A 22,127-nucleotide genomic window follows, 5' to 3' on the forward strand; every position below is an offset into this window, starting at 1 on the left:
TAGGGCAAAAGAAGCTGTATCTTGTCATATCTCACCCTTCACATGGCAGACTTCTTAAAATCAAGTATTGCAACACTCAAAGCAAATGACTCACTGTCAGTCCACAATGTGCTTAAAAATTAAGAGAACTTTTGATGTATTCACATAATGCATTCAGTTGAATGGTATTTTCCATGAAATGATGAACCATGAACATGAAACCAGTTCATTAAAACTGGCTTTCTTTTTGTGTTTTTGTGGGTGTTGTTTTTTTTTTGGGGGGGGGGGGGGGGTCTTTTTTTTTTTTTTTTTTTTTTTTCCCCAGACATAATTTTCTACATTTGGTTTAATTCTGTTTGTGTTTTAGCCATACTGGTCTAATGAAGTGATTACCTCATTCTGGTATAGTAAGAATATGTAGATCTCAGTTTGAACACCCATCTTTGGAAAAGATTCTGAAACACATCTGGGCAGATATAACGGCGACCTGTGGCTTTGGTATTATTCATATATGGCTCCAGGGTTGATCTATAAACCTAGCATTTTGTAGTTCCCTTTTCTATTTGAGATGGGGAAAAGACTTGTTTTGTGGCATTCCTCTTTTTTTTTTTTTTTTTCTGTTTTTCCCCTGTGGAATGCTTTCCTCCTTCCCCCACTCCCCTTTCTGTCTAGAGTGAATGCTGATTTAGGCTTGTGGCAAAAGCTGTTCTTGGAAGTTGAGAGCTGACTTCTGTTTATAACAGAAGTGCTGATGTGACCGTTTCTTGGTGTTTTCAAAAGATATTTTCTGACCGACAACATGGCCTATTTTACCAGCCAGAGAAGAAGCAGAATGATGCTCTTCCTCAAGTCTGTTGAATTGGAAAGTATTGACAGACAGAGAGACTGGTTCAGGAATATATTGATGGCAGCAAGTGTAGTTACTCCAACTGTGCATACATTAATGTCAGACTAGGATAAGCCTGAAATTGTTATGAAGAAATTTTGTGCCTGCACCAAGACAGCATCTTTGCTGGGCTTTGTTGTTTCTGGTGAGGGAAGGCATGAGCGGGCTGTTCTGGGAGAGGACAGTTAATACTCATTGACGGGAAAACAGTATGCACTGCAGTGTTGAAACATTATCTTTCTCTTCAACAGCTTTTCCTAATTAACCTAAATTGTGTTCCAGTAATTACTCAGAGAAATGAAAGTTCTGCATAGTGTTTAAAACTAAAAATATAAAGCCATGAAAAAGTCAGGCATTAGAATAAAATGACAAATTAATAGTGAGTCCTCTGTCATGTCCACCCCAAACATACAAGAACAATTGCAGTGATAGCCTTGGCATCCTGAACAGATTTGACTTGATTATGGACCAAATTTGAGTGCTTACTATTTTCTAAAGGAGAGGGCTTGGGAAATGGTGGAATTGCTGGATATGAGAGGAGAGCACTAAAAACTTTCCAGGTTCCACTTCTGTTGCTGATTTTTTTGACCTGCATACAGGAGCTCAGGTACCACATGGATTATGAACCTTTCTTTATGCAATTTCTGTGTTTGCACATAGAAACTGCATAAAGTAATTCTTTTTCTGCGATTCCTTTTTACTTGTCTTCTTCAACTCTGTGCTTTGGACCACATCTACTAGCTCCAAAATGGCCTAGAAGGATGCTGCATGCAGCAGCAGCCACGTGTTGCACACTGATGATGTTGAACTGGGAGCTGATGCAGGTGTCTGTCACTTTTACCAGAACTGGCTTTCTGTTTGTACTGACTGAAGTCACGGTTTCCTGGGAAATTTGCAAGATAATTATTTTTTGGCGATAATGAGGTCATTAAGTTCTGCATTTTTTGCATAAAAAGTGTTGGTAATGTGAATCAGTGTGAATCAAGTAATGTAATACCATGTTACAAGTGTAGCAGAATGTGCCCTGAATCTTGAATAGTGGAAAAAAGAAGTAATAACTGCTTAGGGAACATGTATTCCCACACTTTGTTTCCATATGCAATACCTGAATTCACCTTTTATATTTAAAAAAAAACCAACAAAACACAACCCTTTGAGCTATGTTATGTACTCTGTTGATATCATCAAAATCTCAGCTATTGTGCTGATACAATACAAAAATGATTGCACACTGATATTATGCAAAATAATGTTAAAAATGAAGCTTGGCAAGCAAAGAGATCCTTGGCAGCTGCCACTCTGCTCACTGGTGCCATTCAGTGCCCCAGATATGCTGGAAGTTTGACAGGATGCAAGAGAGAGGGTTTAATTGGGCCACAGGTTTACTAATTCAACTAATATGAGAGCAGTGCATCAAGCACCACAAAATCCAGTGTTACTTCTTCCTGCCTGGTTCTCACATCTCTAGGAAGTGCTCCCAGTCTCATGTGTGGCTCCATGGCCACCACAGGTGTGAGGTCTGAAAGGCTGATGCCTCAGGGTCCTCGGGTTGCTGCCTTTGGCTGGGAACTGACTATTGAAGGGTTATGCCTTCCCCTAAATTTGCTTTCAGCTCTGGCTGAGTGACAAAAGGACCTTGCTGAAGTGCCTTCTAAATTACAATTATATGCCCTTCTAACTAGGGCAGCCCAAATAACTCACTGTGCCCTGGCCAGTCTGTGGATCAAAATAAATAATGAAATATTCACAGTGTTGAAAAGTACGTGTGTCCTGTGGATAGGAAAGTAGGAGTAGCTGCTCTGCAACTGAAGGAAAACTGGCAGAACTTTGTAGAGGGAAGGCATGTGAAACTGAAACTGAGGTGCCCCATAGCTCAGACCATAGTCCCCACTCACCTGCCTGGCTCCTGGATTTACAGGGAGCTCTGACTTTGTTTTTCCTGTGCTGCAAGGCAAAGTAGTCCCTTACTGTGGCCTGCCTTTGAAACAGTTGAAATGTGTTGTCCTGGTCCACAGCACATGGGAGAGCTGTTCTGCAGGACCTGTGTCACAGAACTGAATCAAAGATATTTTTTTAATTCAGTTCAGACTGTTAACTGAGGGGATCATCGTTCTCTTTAAGATAGAAAATGAGCCCATCTAACTTGTTTCTCATCAGGACTTCCGGCAGTGGAAGGACTTTGGGCTAACAAAGTCTTCTACTGCTGTCAGAAGATTGTTCTTATCCACCTCATTGATTCGGGAGAGATTTAGAAAAGATTTTATAACCTTAATGCAAACAAAATTTAGAAACCCAGCTCTTTGGCAGAAGCCCATTGTACCTCCATGGGTGCTTAGAGGGTTGCCCTATGGGTGCATAATAACTTAAAGATGTGTATTCTTCAGATTGTTCACATGGAAAATTGATCGTGCTGAAGTTGAGAAGGTTATTGAGCACTAACAGTTGTGGATGATAAACTCAACTTTTGTTTCAGATTTAGATTTTTATCTTCAATCTCATATTTTAAAAACAATAGCATCTGGGGTGTGGGTTTTTTTTTTTTTTGTACATGTATTAATTTCCAGAGAAACCAAGTTGACTTTGTCAGAGGTTTTTTTCTTCCTACTTAGTACATATATTACAGTAAAACTGTAAACATCCTCTCTTAAATCTTCAGTGTTAAAGCAGATTATTCAAGGGTAGGGATACAAAATGTGAAGTATGTTATTTCTGCTGACAAAGGATGGAGGGAAGGGTAGAAGATTCTTTTGTGGTCACTGCAGGGAGAACTTAACTTTCTAAGACAGTAAGTCTGTTGTGAAGTGCAAATCGACTGTTATGGACTTTATTTTGGTTTAATTTAGAATATGTGTTGCAACATCTTTCAGTGATGCTGTGTAGCTTTGTTTCCTCTTATAGAAACCATAAATGTAAAATTTTATGGGATTTTAATATGCTGAAACCCATGTTGCTGCATTTATGCCAGGAAGGGGAGAAGGTGTTCACCTCTAAAGTCATGGTTTCCATATGTTATTATTCTGGTAATAAGAAGATAAGTTTGAGATACTGCAGGAGTTTGGAATGTGGTAGAATTTGTTTTAATTAGTTTTGCAATATATTGCATTCATATGCATGTTACCAAATGGTTAACACTCCACCAGGGAACCAAGGCAATGAATTGGAAATACTGCAAAACCAGAACATAACTGCAGTAGCAGTAGGAATGACTAATGGAAAACATTTGAAAGCATATGATCTGTGATCTCCAAAGCATTTCTCAACCAGCTACCATTTAGCTTATGTGACAATCATCTGCATTTGGTGAAAATGGAGAGAGATGTTGAGTACTTTGCTAGCGAGCTATACTAGGTGAGAGCACTGATGAGCTCAATACCACAGTGAATGAAGTACTGACACACAGTGTCTGCAGGGAAGGGTAGACTGAGATGTGTGTTAGGTTGTTATTTCTGGCTTTTAGTTTCTAGTGTGTTCCCCCTGGTGCATCTCTTATGCCTCATCCTATACATGGACTGCAGCTGTAGAAAGAATGAACAAATTAAGATACTTATGTTGGTAATTATTTCAAGCCTAGTATTCCTGAACAATAGCTTTTCCCAGAGAAGTAAAGGTACAAATGGAAGAAGGTTAAAGCTGTGTAGCTCAAGTCAGTCTCATTTAAAATGAATTGTGAGAGAACAAAATACATGTTATATATAATTAGCATCTTAAAACTTCATGTTATTGTGAAGTTCTGTGCTAACAACACATACAAGAAATGCTTAAGGAGAAAGATTAACAGCGTTTCCTGAAGGCTTCAAGGCCACCAATTCTCTGAGTATTTCATAGTGAAACTCTGTGTTTCTGCTTTCTGATGTGTGTTAAATATTTGGAGAATGAGTTAGCTTGGTTGGTTTTCTTTTTCTTTTCTTTCTTGGTAGAACCTAGTATTTAAAATTCACAGTCACTGAAATACATATGCTATGTGAGAAGAAAATGTAGACTGTTGGCTTATCTGTAGACATAAGCAGAGGTTGGCATTAAAAATCCTCAACAGTTGCTGCATTTGAGAGATCCAGGTTTGTAGCAGTGTTCAGATGACCATATCACACAGTAATTTTCAAAAATTATGTAGAGCATCCAGTTTTTAGCATGCTGTGCTCTGCCATTAGTGATGCCCTCAGATAACAGTTTCTGTAACATCTTTTGTAAATATTTTTTTATTTGCAAGTCTTGTAATGTGAAATCTTTGGGTTGCTGAGGAAATCACTGCTTATTATTGTCGTAGTACATCTGTAATAAAACTAGGTAAAACTTTCTTACCATGAATGGGATCATTCTCACTTTGAAAGGTTAGTGATGACTCCTCCTGGCCTGTCTTCAGATAAGAGTCTTCTGAGCTTTTGGTTTATGACAAAACGTTGAACTTAGCTGAATTTTGTACACCTAAGAATCGATTAAAAAAAAAAAAGAATGCTGCACAAAAATAATTGAATAAACCATGGTGGAGATGGGCGAAATGTTTCAAACTCCTTAAAGTTTCAGCTCTTGGGATTGATGTCAGGTGTTGGGCTGGATGATTTTAGACATCCACATCTGAAAGTTCTTTCTGGCTAACTCAGCAGCCTTGTCTGGATGACTGGGCTTTGAGCCATTCCATTGGAGACCCAGGGCTTGTAAGAATCTGTGTGGAAATGATGGTTGCAGTGGGCATTTACTTTCTAGAGACATGACTTTGTATGCATTATAATTTTCAGATTTTTATACACTTCTGTAGCATTATTTTTTTTTAATCTTGAACAGTCAAAGCTACATGTGCTATAATTGTCAGAAATCAGCCTCTCTAAAATATTGAGATATTGTCATTAAAATTAAAGTACTACTGGCTCTAACTCCATGGGAAGTGATTCTTTATGGACAGCTTACTTTTATAATTACACATCAGAAGTCATCTAATTGAGAAGTAGTTAATATAGAATTAACAGTAAAAAAAAAAATTAATAACTCCTGTCTATATTGTCCAAAAAACTTTCCACTGCTCCCACTGGAGATGTTTATTAATCAAAACATGCACAGTATATCATTAAGGTATTTTCTTGCGTGATTGATTGACTGAGTTAGTTGTTTAAAGGGGGAGGGTTGAAGTACCTAAGTATAATGGGAGGCAGAGAAAAAGGGAAGAGAAATTGACTTTCTTTAGGAGACATATTAGCAAAGCAAATGAACAATTTTTGCTTGGTAAAATCAGCATTCATTTTAGCATGCTAGAGACAGTGCATTATGTAGAGTGTCGTGCAGGGCTGAAGGTCAAGGCTTGCTTCATTTTTTTCAGTGATCTATTATATACTCTCATGTAGTTGGGGTCACTGTTGCTTTCAGAGAGGACAACAAAAAAGGGAAAATGGCAGCAGGAAGAGATTCATGGTATCTTAACTATCATTGTAATGTGCACACACCACCATAATCAAACTCAAGCACACTGAATATGCCAATTAGTTGCTCCAGTAGCAGTGAAGCAATTAAAATGAATAGACATATCTTTGCCATAAGATGTAGATGGAATAGAGGGATGAGCTTCCTTCCTTTCTCAAGCTGTTGTCACCCAAATACATTGTATTTTCTTTGCCTACCAAGTTTAATACTGTAAAAAGCAGAATACCACTTGATGAGTGTTTTTCCATTCGTTGTTTATTCTTCCTCTTTCCAGACTGGGGACTATTCTGTATAAGACACAAAATTATGTATTTGTGTTATTGTAGAGTCTGGGATTGCTACCCATAGAGCTTTCTCTCTAAAGCAATTCATTCCATATGGGTGGGATGCTATAATTGTGTCTATGCAGATGCTGAATCCAGTTACAATAAGCAGTAACCAAGGCTGTTGTTTTCTCAGAAAAATGCAGAAGAGCTGGCGACCAAAGCCAGCTATTAATCTGCCCTATTAGTACATGGACAGAATAACTGATACTTGTTTCTCCTCCCATATTCTCCATTACTTTCTAGGCTAAATTTTTTTGTGCAACTAGTGTACACAGAAGATTCAAAACCTGGTATATTACAGTTCCCTTCTTCCAAAAATGGGTACTTCCCATAGGCCTCATCTGAACATGGTCTGAGGAGGAAGGGTCTGAGCAGCTAAACTGTATTGTGTCCACTCTGTGCTGTGCTGCCCAGCGCTAATACTGAATGATAAACCCCCATGGATCCTTCTTGTAATGATATGCTTACTTTTCTGGAAATATTTCCCAAAATTCACTCTTTCTTTCCCCCTCCCTTCTGGCTGTTTCCCTGTTTTTGTACTTCCTTCTGAGGTATCTGGGTGTGGGGTAGGCTTCTGCTGAAGTATATTTATGCCATACTAGATGCCCCCATTCTCTTACCAGTATTATTTGTCTTATTAACATATGAAATGTTTTTCTGGATATTTCTATCTATAATCTTGCACAGCTCAAAACTCACTGAACTAGAACTCAAGCCTTTGGTGGGTTTTTAGGTACTTTAGGTTGTTCCTGCAACTCCAAGCTATGTGAGCTATGAACTCAAAACTCCTCTGTTGTGAAATACCGTGTAAATGCCTTGTTGCTGTGTCTATGGTTTTAAAATCACAAAGCAGCTAGAAGTGTGAAATATTAAGCATATCCTTTTATGCACTTAGAATTTATGGTGACTTCAAAGTCAGTCCTCATTTATTGTCTGGTTTGTTTCACTTCAGAAATGACTTGAACTGTGAGCAAAAAGGATCTGACAGTATTTTGAGATAGGCACTTTGTAGTTGTGCACTTTACAGCTATACGACAGGACTGTCTCTGTTGCCTTGAATGCAAAATTAGCTCGTTGATACATGCTGCTACAGACAGAGGAACAGATGTAGTAATTCTACTTTATTTACATGAAATCTCTAAAAAGGCATTTTCTGGCAGCATGCTAGGAATAAATACAGTATCAAATATAACCCGCGCCATGCTATGGTAGCTCATTCAGGTGTCAGCTGTGCCATTTAGATGTGGGCGAGAGCAGGCAGTCGAATCCCTCCCAGCAGAGCTGGGAGCTCTCCCACACTTGGCACCCTAGTGCCAGCCTGCTCCCACTGTGGCCTGTCCGTGTTTTTTTTGCTGCAGGAGCGTGCCTTTCCCTCTGCCTCTGGGCTGGGCACCCCAAACCCTGTCTCTAGCCCTTGGGCTGGGGCTCTGGGGAGGGGCGAGGAGGGGTCTACCCTGCTGTCCCACCCACTGATAACTCCCCTGTTGGAAGTCTAGAGGAAGCTATCAGATGTCCTGGTTTTTGGTTGGTGTTTTTTTTGTTTGTTTGTTTGTTTGGGTTTTGTTTGTTTTTTTTTTTTAATTTCCATTTTTTCCCCATTTATTTTTATATTTTTTCTTTTTTTTTTTTTTTGAAGTAGGAGATTCTCAGATTCTGTTACCTTTTTTCCTTTTTTTTTAATTTTTTTTCCCCCTCCCCTTCATTTTCTGTGAGTTAGAGCTCCCCTAAGTTCATGTTTTCAAGCTTCTTTTTCATAGCTAGGAGGCTCAGGAGCTTAACTGTGAGGATAGGAAATTGTGGGGGAGGAAGGGACTTCTGGGGTGGGGTTGTGTGTGCAAACCACAGAGAAGTCCAACACGTCTTACCTTAGTGAAAAAGTGAGGCTTAAGTAAAACTTTGTGAGCCTCTTGAGCCAGGAATATGAAAACTGGAGAGTTATGCTGAGCTGGCTGCACTGCAAGGCACTGTGCCCTTTCCCCTTCCTTCCTCCTCCTTTGCCACTGTGCAAATGCTGAGGAAGGAGTGATCATCATTGTGCTCTCCATCACGACTTCACTTAACAGGTTTTAGCCAGGCAGCTGCATATATTAAGTTCTTTCTTTTTTCTCTCTCAAGTATTCGAACTTTCCTATGTGGGGTTGGGGATGTTTATTCAGCTTATGAGCACGCAGATGCATTAAAGATGAAATGCCTTGACTCTGAACTACAGGCAGAAGTGGTGGGAGGAGATGCAGCTAATTTAACTTGGAGGTTGATTGATGTGAATATGTCAATTTCTATTAATATTCTTCTTAAATCAATGACGCAAGTGTGGTTTTTTTTCCCCCCACCCCAACAGAAAATATAAATAGAAAGACAACAAAACAATCCTATCCTTTTAATTCACAATACTCAGAAGCAGATAAGGAAACTGTTGTTTAAGAGTGTCCTCCACAAGCTGGTGAAAAACAGCTTATGGTGGTGTTCTTGCCCCTTTAAGAATATCAAGATGCTCTAACATTGCTATCCACTCGCAGCTAAAATGCATAAAGCACAAAAAAGCAAGTCACCTACAGGTAGACCTAGATAAATTGCTTAAAAATGTTCCATTCCCTCATTAGACAGCCATTCATTGCGTGAAAGCAACTAAAGGTGTAGCTATAAAAGCCATGTTTAAAATGAAAGAGAGTTGAGAGTGTGAATGCACAGCACTGTTATTCAGAAGTAGCTTTCGAGCAGAGTTTCAACGGGAAGATGCTGTTTGGTTGGACACAAATCAGCAAATGTTTAGCTGAAGTGTGAATAATTCAAGCGTGCATGAAGAGGCGTGCTTTCTGAAGAGACAAAACGTGAGAATAAAAAAATTCTTCAAACATTTGCATCAGCCTTAGAGGACAATGCGAGCAGCAGGATTTGAAACAGATTTGCAGATGCACTCTTTTTAGACAGGGAGAATGCTCATTATATGCAAGATGCTTCTGTGGCTCATGTGTTTGCACGGAGGTAGAGGTTTGCAAGACTGACGTATCGGATAAAGTCAGAGTGGTTACCACACCGACGGTGTAGCAGCTGCATAATAAATGATGGAGAGAATCATGTTAGGCATGCCCACCTAACCTAACTTGAATCATGCGAAAGGGGAGCTGCTGGAATTCAAATAGACTTTCTGGTTCCCAGCAGTCGGCAGTAATAGAATGCTTTCAGGAAGATGACAGATGCAGGGGAAAGATGCTGTTTTGCACTATCTTGATTTGTTACGGCAGCCAACTTATTGGCATGATGGAGTGACAAGAAAAGCAGCTGGCATGGAAGGTAGGATTATCAAAGCTATTGCATCATTATGAATGTAATTAGAAACTGACCATGACAAAGCATATGCTAGAATGAGCTGCCTCCTCTGGCAGAGGATTTGTTGCTGAGGTCTTGAAACTCTGAAAACAACATTCCTTGTGCAAAATGGATTTTGCAGTTTCATTTATGCTTGTGTTACCCTTTCTTTCCTGCTCGCCTCCAAGCTCCGGGAATCTCTTGCTTGAAAGAGAGTGTTGTGTTACGATGATACTGAAGAATAAAGTATTTTCTAAGTCTGTGAAGCCTCAGGTAGAGAGAAGCAAACATGCGAAACAAGACTAGGAAAGGCTCCCTTTGATTCACTAGCAGACTCTGATTGATGTATTGGCATATTCAGGAATTCTGAGGAAATGAAGATGCATGTACTGAATGCTTTGGTATAATGAAAAGATATTATTGCAGGTCTCTGCTTTATAGATAGTTGTGTTGTTTTGTTTTTTTTTTTCTGACAGGTTTTATTCTCCATTAGTTTTTAGCTCTTGATATTTATTCAGTTGTTCAGTATTATATAAGGAAAATACATCAGTATCTCCTACAGGGTTTCTCAACAACTCCGTCATCTGTTTCAGCTATTGAACTGTATTCACGTTTTGCCAACTTGATGCCTACCCAGCTGGTCTATCATTTCTCGCTTGATTACTGCTCTTAATTTCTCTGTATCAGCTTGTTTCAGACAGGATTTTGAAAGCTGTTAATGAGAAATGACAGTAACTGCTAAATTATTGAAAACTGGAGTATTCTGTTATTTTTGAAACATCAGAGAGCATTTTTATATGCATTTTATTAAATTCAGATTCTGTATTGCAGCAAGGTTATCATTTAATCACTGAATTTAGCTGTGAATACTTTAAACTATATGAGTCACAAGCATAACTTTCCACTGACTATTTTGAGAAAGTTTGAGAAAATTTACAGTTGCTTTCTTTGGTGTATGCATCATCTTAATATATGTTCCTTCCTCCTGTCCACTTCCTCCCTCCCTCTCTCTCCTACCGCCCTACCCTCCCCCAATATATACTCCCTCTTTGTCACAGTATCTGGTCATTAAGTGTATACTGTACATATTGAAATATTTTTTTATCACCACTAGGGTGGAAACACTAAGCAGCTCCGGACAGGTGATTTGAACAGGTTTAAAACAGACGTCAGCTCTATCGGAGTGGGTCACCCTCGATCTAAGAAGTAAAAGTGGTGATTTCTAAATGTAAGGCAGGATCTCTCTTTCCTTCCTCTTTGGAGTTGCAACAACCATTCAAACACTGTTTGGTAGCTTGCAGGAGATGCTTATGTTAAATTATTTGCTTTATTTTGCCTTGCAAAATGCTTTTGTTCAATGTAAACTCCCTTATTCATCAGGTATATAATTTTTTCCAAGGTGATAAACAACAAATCTCTTGTCATATTAGATATTCATTTTTCTGATTTTATTTTAAATGATTTTGCAGTCTGAACTCTATGTAGTCTTGTCAAAAGGAGAACAGGCTATTAGACACTAAATGTTGCTGACTGAAGCTGTAACATCTTTGAGAAAGATAGATGCTTCTAGATACACAGCAGTGAACCAGCCTTAGAAAGTTTGAAGGTAAAGATCAATAAAACTGATATACCAATAGCTATTTTGAGCGTTTGCCTGTTTTGATCATCTCTGAGAGACATTGTAAATTATTTTGTAACTGCTGGGAGGGGAGATATACTTCTTAATGGAGAGGTTCACTACAGGGCTTGTATAGCCAAAAATAGTTCTGTAGTTTTGATGACAATAATAAAAAAATCTTTATTCTACTTCAAGGAAGTTCTGTTAAATTTAAAAATAATATTTCCTTGTTGTTGATGATGAAACCCTAGAGAGAATAACCCATATAAACAGCTTAAGTGCCATTCACCTTTTCAGGGTAGCAGTAAAACTGTTTTATATCGCGTGTGTTACTTTTATACCCCAGAAGCAGGTAGTCGCTCCTTGTCTCAAGAGTGTTGGCTGGCTATCATCGGACAGTAGTTACTTAAAATGGTCTTTTCCTTGTGACACTGGTAAGCATAAATGCATGCTGCCTGTGGCCATCATCCAGCTGACAAGTGATTTTTATAGTTTGCCTCTGTTTTATCTATAGTACCTGGTTTTAGCTGTTTCACTGATGAATTAAGAAGACACTAGGTGGAGCTAGCTGTTGATTATAAATAGAGCTACAGTAATACAGGCCTGTTTAATGAGGAAGCCTCTGTATATAATGATGATTATTAAAAATAACAATTTAAAATGTTAAGCATTTAGTTGGACCTCAGCCATGAAATTCTAGATCTGGTGGCATTAGAAAAAAAACAATTTCTCCATTTTCCTTTTATTATTTTACAAGAAGGTAATCAAAGATGAAAAAATAATAAGGGAAAAGCATCTACATTCAACAAAGAGGACTAGGAAGCAAAAGAACGGAAATAGAAGTAGAAAAGAGGAGAGAAGCAGCTATAAGAGCCAGCAGATGTTTCCACTGTAGATACAAAATTGGATATCTGCATGTATTTGACTGTCTTTAGCCTGATGCACATAGATTTTCTATTATCCTTACATATAAATCCTTTTTCCATTCTGTCTTCCTGAATTAAATTGTAGAGCTGACATGTTTCAATTTATATATAGATGCAGGACCAGTGTTTTCAAATCTCATCTTGGAAGGGTGATCTAAAAGGTGTCCAAGGGCACAGGAAGTTATCACATGTTGGATGGCCATAATTAAGAAAAATATTAGGGGTTATTTATTGAGGGAGGTGGAAGCTGTTTGTATGTGCTCCTTCATATGATTCTGATTATTAATCCCTGTCGGGGATAAAAAAATACGTAGTCCTAGACAGTGTGATAATACAAGCAAAATACTTTCATTTCCACACAGATTTACAGCTCTGTACCACAGATATAGTATGTACATTAATTTGACAAAAAAGAGAGACAAATCAGGATTTATTTTGATACTTAGGTACATGAACTGAAGAGGACATCTTCATGTCCTCTGTTGAGTGAAGCACTTGCAGGTTCAGTCAATGCCTTGTTCTTCTTGCAGTGAAAGGGAATTGGAGTTGGGAGATGCTCAAGTCAGTGAGGAGAACTTGCCCAGGAGAGAACTGACAGCTGTCTGACACTCCAGAAGTAAAGTTTTGAAGACTAGAGATTAACCATTTTGAGCATTGTCCATAGAAACTTGAAATTTTATTTCTGATCTGGCAATGTGAGTTAGAACGGCCTTGTAAAGATGCTGGACAAAACCAAGTTGAGCTTGAACCTATTGCTTGTTAGCGGAGCCTTGCAAGAAAGCAGTGCTGCATCATCTACCTGAAGAGACCTTCTGGTTATGAGCTGCACAGTTGATGCTCAACGCCATGAGCGTGTGAGGAGGTCAGGTATAGTGCAGACAAAGTTTGTTAGTTTTCCAGATCATTCAGTGTTTTATTGAGGCTAGACCATGATTATTTTTTGTTGTTGCTGTTTTTAATGGATAGTTGTAACCAGAAACAAAGCCTTTGAAATGTGTTAGGATGTCAGTACTTCCACATCTGCTTCCCGTACAGTTTTGACTGCCAGCACCCCAGGATCTCTTTGCTTTGAATGAGCTCATCCTGATGTGTCCTGAATGTTTCTTCTGACAACAAGATGATGTGTGTAGTGTAGCAGCACTTGGCTTTCTGATGCTGGTCAGCTGCTGCTTCGCTCAGCTTGTGGTTCCTGCTGAACAAATTCTAGTTTAGAATTACCCACGGTGTGGGTAAGTGTTTGACCACCTTGGGAAAGGATCATGAGAAGCTGAGCCAGGAGAAGAAGGAAATGTACTCCTCCTCTCTATCACTAAGATCTGTCCATTGTAAACTTCACTGGAATGTGGAGGAGGGTAGGAGGAGGAAAAATGGCAGTGAAAAATGAGGAATGGAGGGGCTTCAGGTGTTCATGAGACTGTCATTTGATGTGGTCCAGTGTGAGATGAATTGGAACAAGATGATCTTAAGGTCTTTTCCAACCTTGATCATTCTGTGATTCTATGATTTTATAATCACTTTGCAAAAAACCTAAGGAAAGGCACATGTGGGAGTAAAGCTTGTCCAAGGGATATTATTGAGCATCTGGTTATGCACTGCCAAAAGCTTGCTACAAAGAAATATTACACCTAATCAAAATGTATTAATAGATTAAGCCTATTAACAAAGAAGGAAACATTTTTGTTCAAACTCTGTGGGTTTGTTTGTTTATTTTTACTGTGTGACAAAACTAAAATTGGTGAGGGATGTGTGTGTATGTATTTGATAATAAATGCTAAAGAGTATCCTTTCTCCCTACCCCAGATTAGGGTTATTTTTTCTCCAGAGGATTAAACCACCTATCCCTGAAATCACATAGTTTTAATCTCCATCGGAAATGCTGAGATTTCCAGAAGCTGCTAGTCGTTGCTGAGCACCGTGTTAACTTTCTGCTTGATGTTGGAAAGAGTGAAGGGCAGGGGAAGAAAACCTCTGTACAGTTGTTGGACTTTGGTCAGCAAAGACATGCAGAGAAAAGGCTGATGTTTTAGAAGTCTGATATATTAGTGCTTCCTCTTCTCATTCTGGTGAAATCAGAGTAGAAGATCGCTGCATTTGAATTGGAAGTAAGAAAGCCTCCAGATTGCTGCTTCACTGCTTGTCATAGTGGGTGGATATAGCCTGTCTACTTCCGAAACTGCAAGGTAGTTTAAGTGATTCCAAGTGATTCTTTGCAGAAATGAGGTTATGAATGCAGTTGTTGTGAAGTTCTTGCAGAAATGTCCTGAATGTGATACACCTAGTAATGCAGTCATGAAGAAGGGAGAGCTGAAATGGAGAGGTGAAAGAAGTGAAATCAGGGATCTACCATAAATGGGAGAAAAAACAAGTAATAATAGTTTTGCTTGCATCTTCTTTATTATTTTTTTTTAATTTATGATCTGAGCATCTGTACATCAGAATAAGGGTGCAAGGTGCACCTGTTCATAAAAATCAGGAACCTTCGTCTGCAATGCAGTTTCTTTAGTTTTTGTATCTTTAAAATAGATCTTAATCTTAAAAAAAAGAAAATCAGAAGAGTAAAACAAGATTAGGCACAGTGTTTTTCATTAGTATCCTTGAGTTACCCACCTTAGATTTTCATATTGAAACACTGTTCTTAACAATGTGTTTCTTTTATTTATGTATCCCTGAAGATATTGCACATAGAGCAACTGGTACCCTGATACCCTGACTTGCTTGGTGAAGTCAGAAACAAGATGCTCAAATGGTCGGAGATATTTTTGGTTTTGACCAATGCTGAGAAAGATTCTTTTCATCCACTTGCTTCCCTCCCTTCCTCCCTCCCTCCCTCCTGCCTGTGTCTTGTCACAAGTGGGGAAAAGGAACCAGAAAAAATTAAAGCAGAATTTGAACAAAAACTAAGCTACTTGAAACTTGTGTTTTCTTAATCTATATCTAGTTTCACCTTCACCTCTGTGTCCTGATGCTTAAGAATAAAGAGCACGGAGAATTTCTTTTATAAGGTCAACTTCTTTCAGCTAACACACTAAGTAAAACCACCACGTGCTGTTTTCTCTAGACTTTCTTTTTATGAACAGCCTGTTATTTTTATATGGCTATTAAGTGTATGTTTTTGCAACAATTAATGCAAAGATTTTCTGACAAGATTCATATTTTTTTAACCATTTACATATTCCTACAGTATGTTTATATTTAACATGCCTTTATTTCCTCTTATTACAAAATAACATTTATAATGGGAACTCATGTGTAATTTTATACTAATGGTCCCAAATGATATTAAGTAATTATCCCCTAGGTACAAACGCCACTTTTTCAAAGGGCATACTGGAATATTCACCTATTTGTTTAAATGAAGGCTTTTGCCAAAGACCAGACTTTTCACTTTTGCAGTCCCAGGCTGCTTTTCATTTACTGTTGGTCTAGTATGAGATAAGGATTGTAAACACTGAAAAATGCAACCTGTGTGTTTGTAGTGAGTGCAGGCCCTGAATTATGACTGAATAAAATTTGATAGCAAGGCAGAAAAGTACAAAATAACTGCACATACATGGGAAATGTCATATCTCTATTTTTCCAAGACATAATGAATGGAATATTTTAAGATTGATGTTTTGGTGAAATAGTTTGAAATAGAATTGAAATACTCAGTGATTGAAGTTAAAATTATTAAGAATTTTAAGATGCATGTGATTTAATGTCTGTGATGACTCTCAGACAAGTAGTCAAATTACTAAGTGGCCTTGTTTTAGACTACCAAAAAGTGCAAGGGTTGTTTATTTTATGAATTAATTTGTTTCTTAGCAAAACATTTCAAAAACAATGAAATTAATTGCCAGCCCAGTTTATCTTGTGATTAAATCTTTGTATGCATGTGTCTCTTCAAATATTTCTTCAGAAGTGAAGAACAGAAAGCATGTCACAGATGTTGGTAAATCCCAGTAGCAAGTTATATTTATTCCTGGGCTCTGTTATTTTTCACGACTTCAGAAATAATAAATATTACGTAAATGATTAGCTGTGATACAACCTGAACCAAGATCAAACAAATCCTAAAACAGTTAGGGTTATGAAGAGAATCTCAGGCTACTAAATTAAGGATGTATCTAGGAGGCAGAAAATGAAAATGCTTGATGTACCTTGGCACCTTATGCAAACCAAAACCAGTACCACCACCTGAGCTAAGAATGCAGATCAGATATGGTTTGCTTCTGTCAGAGAAGCTATGCTTTAATTTTAGCAAGTAAAAAGCAGCAATACCTCATTGTCATAACACCTAATCCCACAGTTTTTTTACAGGCGCTGTTTGTTAAACTTTATAGACCTAAATGTGACTTCCAATCACCAGCATTAGGTAGAGCATTAGAGCAGATAATAAAGGTCCTGTAACTGTAGAGAACTGGTATGTTGCTGAAGAGTATCAATTAGGTTTATTCCACTGCAACAAGCAAATTAATTTTGCAGGAGTACTTTGTGAAACTGATATTTAGTGTGAGTTTCTGTTTTATGTGGCTGACCCATCAAATAAGCAGCAGCCCAAGCAGCTCTGTTGGGCTACATGTATCACATAGTTCCTTAGATCTGTCTAAGCCTAGGGAGCAGCACACTTATTAATTTATTACTATTTAATGCAAATATTTTATTATTGTGTGACAATAATGTATGTGGCACATGACAAAGCGCACAGAAAAGTGACTTCTTTGCTCTAGGGAATGATACATAATTAATGTGAAGGGTCTGCTTCATATCTTCAAAACCAGGCACAGAATGATGGCTGCTAACCTTGACCAGCTGTGAAGCTGTAATATACCCTAAGCAGAAATGGGATTGAATTTTGTGACCCTGACACATAACTTGAGGATTTTACACTGAATGATAATTGTGTCGCACAGAGATAAACCACCCATTGATGTCTCTGAGATGCCATGGAAACACAGAAGTATTAGTTGTTGCAGTGTCTGTGTGAGCCAGAAATAGGTGTGTCATTGGGAATCCTTCACAACCTGTACTTCAATAGAAATACTGAAACTGAACGAGTGGGAGAAAAAACATCTGCATTGAAAAAGAGAAAATATTAACTAGCCCTTAGATGTGGGAAAGGTAGAGGCGTCAACTTAGACAACCAGCTTATTCTGCTGTTGCATGAAGCAGCTTGTTGGTATCTGCCAGGTCAGGACCATAATATTTTTTACCTGAGCAACAATCTCAGGACAGTTGTATGGGTTATTGTAATTCAAGAGCGAAGACCTCAGCTATCTGTTTTTTGTTGCAGCATAGTTTTCTGGTTTAACACCTTGCCCTAGGATTTGTAGAAATACAAGAAAGCACAATAAAACTATTGAGGAGAGGTGTATCACTGCAGAAATCGTCAGTTTTATTTTGTTCTCTGGGATTTTATTTGGTTCCAGCTCTCTCAAGTGAGTTTAAAGGGAAAAGAAACTAATACTGGTACTGCTAAACAGATCCACGTTGACAAGACTGAAAAAGCAATTGTTTACCCCCGGCAGAGGTACAGGACTGGAAGCATTGGTCTCACCCAAATCAGCACTCCCGGGAGAGGCAGAGAGCGAACAATGGAGAGAGGTTTTGGGGGTGGTGATGCCTCTTTCTAAAGTGTGTGATTTGGTGCGGGTGGAAAGGTGAGGGGCTTCAGAGACTGCAGGGGTGACTTCTATCAGAAAAAGCTAGGGCTGCTCCTTATGGGACACAGTTGGTTGCAGCGACCTCTGATGGACCCACTGCAGGGCACAGCTGAGCCCCTCGGCCAAGGTGGGGGTGCCTTAGGGAAAGACTGTAAGGAAGGGAAAAGCACTGCCCTACAGGGACTGAGGTGGGGGAAAGTATGAAATGGCAGGAGGAAGATGGAGGAGGGGAGGAGGTGCTGCAGGTGCTGGAGGAGAGATTCCTCTACAACCCTTGGAGAGAAGACCATGCTGGAACAGGTATCTACATTAGGGATAGGCTGGAGAGTATGGAACTCTGTCTGGGGACAGATGATCAGTTAACAGAGCGTTTGTGGGTCAGGGTTAAAGGGAAAAAGCTATGGGAGAAGTTACTGTGGGGATCTGTTACAGACTGCCTGATCAAGGAGAACCTGCAGATGAAGCACTCTATAGACAGATAGGAAAAGCCTCACGCTCACAAGCCCTTGTTCTCATGGGTGACTTCAACCACCCTGACATCTGTTGAAATGACGGTATGGCCCGGCACAAGAAATCCAGGAGGTTCCTCGATTGTGTGGAAGACAACTTCCTTCTGCAAGTAATAGAGGAGCCAACAAGGAGAGGTGCCATGCTTGACCTCGTGCTCACCAACAGGGAAGGGCTGGTTGGAAATGTGATGCTCCAGGGCAGCCTTGGATGCAGCGATCACGAGATGGTCAAACTTGAGATCCTCAGGACAGTGAGAAGAGCGTGCAGCAAGCTCACTGCCCTGGACTTCAGAAGAGCAGACTTTGGCCTCTTCAGGAACCTGCTTAGGAAGGTTCCATGGGATATAGTCCTACAGGGCAGGGGGGCCCAAGACTGTTGGTTGATATTCAAGGATCACCTACTACAAGCTCAGGAGTGTTGCATCCCAACTAGAAGGAAGTGCAGCAGGAGGGCCAGGAGACCTCCTTGGATGGATAAGGAGCTGCTGAGGAAAATTCAAATGAAAAAAGAGGCTTACAAAAAGTGGAAGCAAGGACAGGTGGCATGGGAAGAGTACAGGGATGTTGTCTGAGAAGCTGGGGACCAGATTAGGAAAGCCAAGGTCCAGTTAGAATTAAACTTGGTTAGGGATGTTGAGGATAACAGGAAAGGATTCTATAGGTACGCAGCAAATATGGAACAGACTAGGGAGACCGTAGGCCCCCTCAGGAAGCTCTCGGGAGAACTGGCTACACAGGATTTGGAGAAGGCTGAGGTTCTTAGTCACTTCTTTGCCTCGGTCTTCACTGGCGAAGGCTCTCACCAAACCACCCAAGTCTTGGAAGGCAGACGCAGGGACTGTGAGAATGAAGACCTCGGGTCCGCTGTAGGAGAGGATCTGGTTTGAGACCATCTTAAAAATCTGAACGTGCACAAGTCCATAGGTCCTGATGAGATCCATCCGTGGGTCCTGAAGGAGCTGGCAAATGAAGTTGCTAAGCCACTGGCCATCATATTAGAAAAATCATGGCAGTCAGGTGATGTTCCCAATGACTGGAAAAAGGGAAATATAACCCCCATTTTCAAGAAGGGGAAAACGGATGACCCGGGGAATTACAGACCAGTCAGTCTCACCTCTGTGCCTGGCAAAATCTTGGAGCAGATTCTCCTGGAAGGCATGCATGAAAATCAACAAGGTGGTTGGTGACAGCCAGCACAGCTTCACTAAGGGGAAATCCTGCCTGACCAATTTGCTGGCCTTCTATGATGGGGCTACAGAGCTGATGGATAGGGGTAGAGCAGTTGATGTCATCTACCTGGACTTGTGTAAAGCGTTCGACACAACATCCTTGTCTCTAAATTGGAGAGGCATCAATTTGATGGATGGACCACTGGGTGGATAAAGAACTGGCTGGATGGCTGCATGAAAATAGTTGTGGTCAATGGCTCAATGTCCAGCTGGAGACCAGTAATGAGTGGTGTCCCTCAGGGGTCGGTGTTGGGACTGGTCTTGTTTAACATCTTCGTCACTGACATGGACAGTGGGATTGAGTGCGCCCTCAGCAAGTTTGCCGATGACACCAAGCTGTGTGGTTCGGTTGATACGCTGGAGGGAAGGAATGCCATCCAGAGGGACCTTGGCACACTTGTGAGGTGGGCTGATGCCAACCTCATGAAGTTTAACCATGCCAAGTGCAAGGTCCTGCACCTGGGTCGGAGCAATCCCAGGCACAGCTACAGGTTGGGCAGAGAAGAGATTCAGAGCAGCCCTGCGGAGAAGAAGGACTTGGGGGTGTTGGTCTATGAAAAAATGAACATGAGCCGGCAGTGTGCGCTTGCAGCCCAGAAAGGCAACTGTATCCTGGGCTGCATCAAAAGGAGCGTGACCAGCAGGTCGAAGGAGGTTATGCCGCCCCTCTACTCTGCTCTCGTGAGACCTCACTTGGAGTATTGTGTGTAGTTCTGGTGTCCTCAACATAAAAAAGACATGGAACTGTTGGAACAAGTCCAGAGAAGGGCCACGAGGATGATCAGGGGACTGGAGCACCTCCCATATGAAGACAGGCTGAGAAAGTTGGGGCTGTTCAGCCTGGAGAAGAGAAGGCTGCGTTGGAGACCTAATAGCAGCCTTCCAGTATCTGAAGGGGGCCTATAGGGATGCTGGGGAGGGACTCTTCATTAGGGACTGTAGTGACAGGACAAGGGGTAATGGGTTAAAACTTCAACAGGGGAAGTTTAGATTGGATATAAGGACAAAATTCTTTCCTGCTAGGGTGGTGAGGCACTGGAATAAGTTGCCCAGGGAGGTTGTGAATGCTCCATCCCTGGTAGTGTTCAAGACCTGGTTGGACGAGGCCTTGGGTGATACTGTTTAGTGCGAGGTGTCCCTGCCCATGGCAGGGGGGGTGGAACTTGATGATCTTAAGGTCCTTTCCAACACTAACCATTCTATGATTCTATGATTCTACATCGCAGCCTATGGAAGACCAGGTGGATGTCCCCTAAAGGAGGCTGCAGCCCATGAGGAGTCCACACAGGAGTGGAAAGTTCCTGAAGGGACAACCTGTGGGAGGACAGGGGAAAAGTGTGAAGAGGAAGAAGCATCAGTGAGCCTGTGGGATGACCTGTGCTGGAGCAGGGGAAAAGTGTGTGAAGAGGAAGGAGCATTAGAGAGGAGCTGTTGTGGTTGACCATATTCCCTGTCTCTTGGTGGGGGGGCCATGGGGCAGGATTTGGGAGTGAAGAAGAGAAGTAGAGCCTGTAGAAAAAAGGGTCATGGGGACAGGTGTTATTTTGATCTTTTTGACTTTGTTTCTCACCATCTAATTCCACTTTAAGTGACAATAGATTATTTTCCCCCATGTTAAGTCTGTTTTGCCCACAACAGTAACCGCTAAGAGATTTTTCTGTGTTTATGTTCACATAAGAGGTTTTTAGTCTTATTTTCTTCCCCTTCCTGTTGAGGAGAGGGAGTGAGGGAGCAGCTGGGTGGGTGTATGGATAGTTCCCAAGGTGGACCCACCACAGTGAGGTTAGACTGTTCCAAGGGAGCTTTCCAAATTGTCACAGGGCAATGACTCAAGGTCAGTCATTTTTAGGGATGACTGATATTAGAATGGATGGGTGTGGACCACATCTGATACTTGGTAAAAAAAGAAAGGTTGTAAAATGAAACCCCTCTCTGTTTAAAGCAGCAAGTCACTCCAGAGTATTATTGCAAGTTTAAAGGCACTGTAGATCGTGTGCACCTGAACTAAGATCAGGAGCTTGAGGAATTATATTTGAGCAACTTCAAGAATGCCTTGGCATAGCTAATACTTTTGTGTACCAGAGAGAGATGTAGTGGAATTTTTCCTAAGCTGCACTTATGACAAAACTTGAGTTTTAACCAATTCCAAGGGTGTTTCCATGCTTTTAACTACTTAAAAATGAAAGAGATTTGGTGGGGAAAAAAAAAGAAAAAAAAAAGGGTTGCAGCCTGTGTCTATGACAGGCCATCCATTCAGAAGGATAAAAAGAAGAGAGGAAAAACTTTATTGAAAAGAT

The 22,127-nt window shown here is 40.4% G+C and overlaps 1 protein-coding gene across 14 annotated transcripts in view; it reads left to right on the plus strand.

Moving 5' to 3' along the window:
• DMD (dystrophin) overlaps positions 1-22,127 on the plus strand; it is a 1,199,681-nt gene that overhangs the window by 95,620 nt on the left and 1,081,934 nt on the right. For 2 of the 14 annotated variants that reach the window (XM_057411853.1, XM_057411865.1), the window contains exon 1: positions 9,351-9,891. The exons of 11 other annotated variants lie outside the window; for them this stretch is intronic. In XM_057411853.1, coding sequence (XP_057267836.1) covers positions 9,795-9,891 — 97 coding nt within the window. In that variant the 5' untranslated portion in view covers positions 9,351-9,794. Of the gene's footprint in view, positions 1-9,349; positions 9,892-22,127 lie in introns of those variants that run through there. One more of the 14 variants, XM_057411878.1, reaches the window with a different exon arrangement.

This window comes from Pezoporus wallicus, unplaced genomic scaffold, assembly GCF_028554395.1.
Source record: "Pezoporus wallicus isolate ANWC-B61680 ecotype Strahan unplaced genomic scaffold, APGP_CSIRO_Pwel_v1 contig_1438, whole genome shotgun sequence".
NCBI classification, from domain to species: Eukaryota; Metazoa; Chordata; class Aves; order Psittaciformes; family Psittacidae; genus Pezoporus; species Pezoporus wallicus.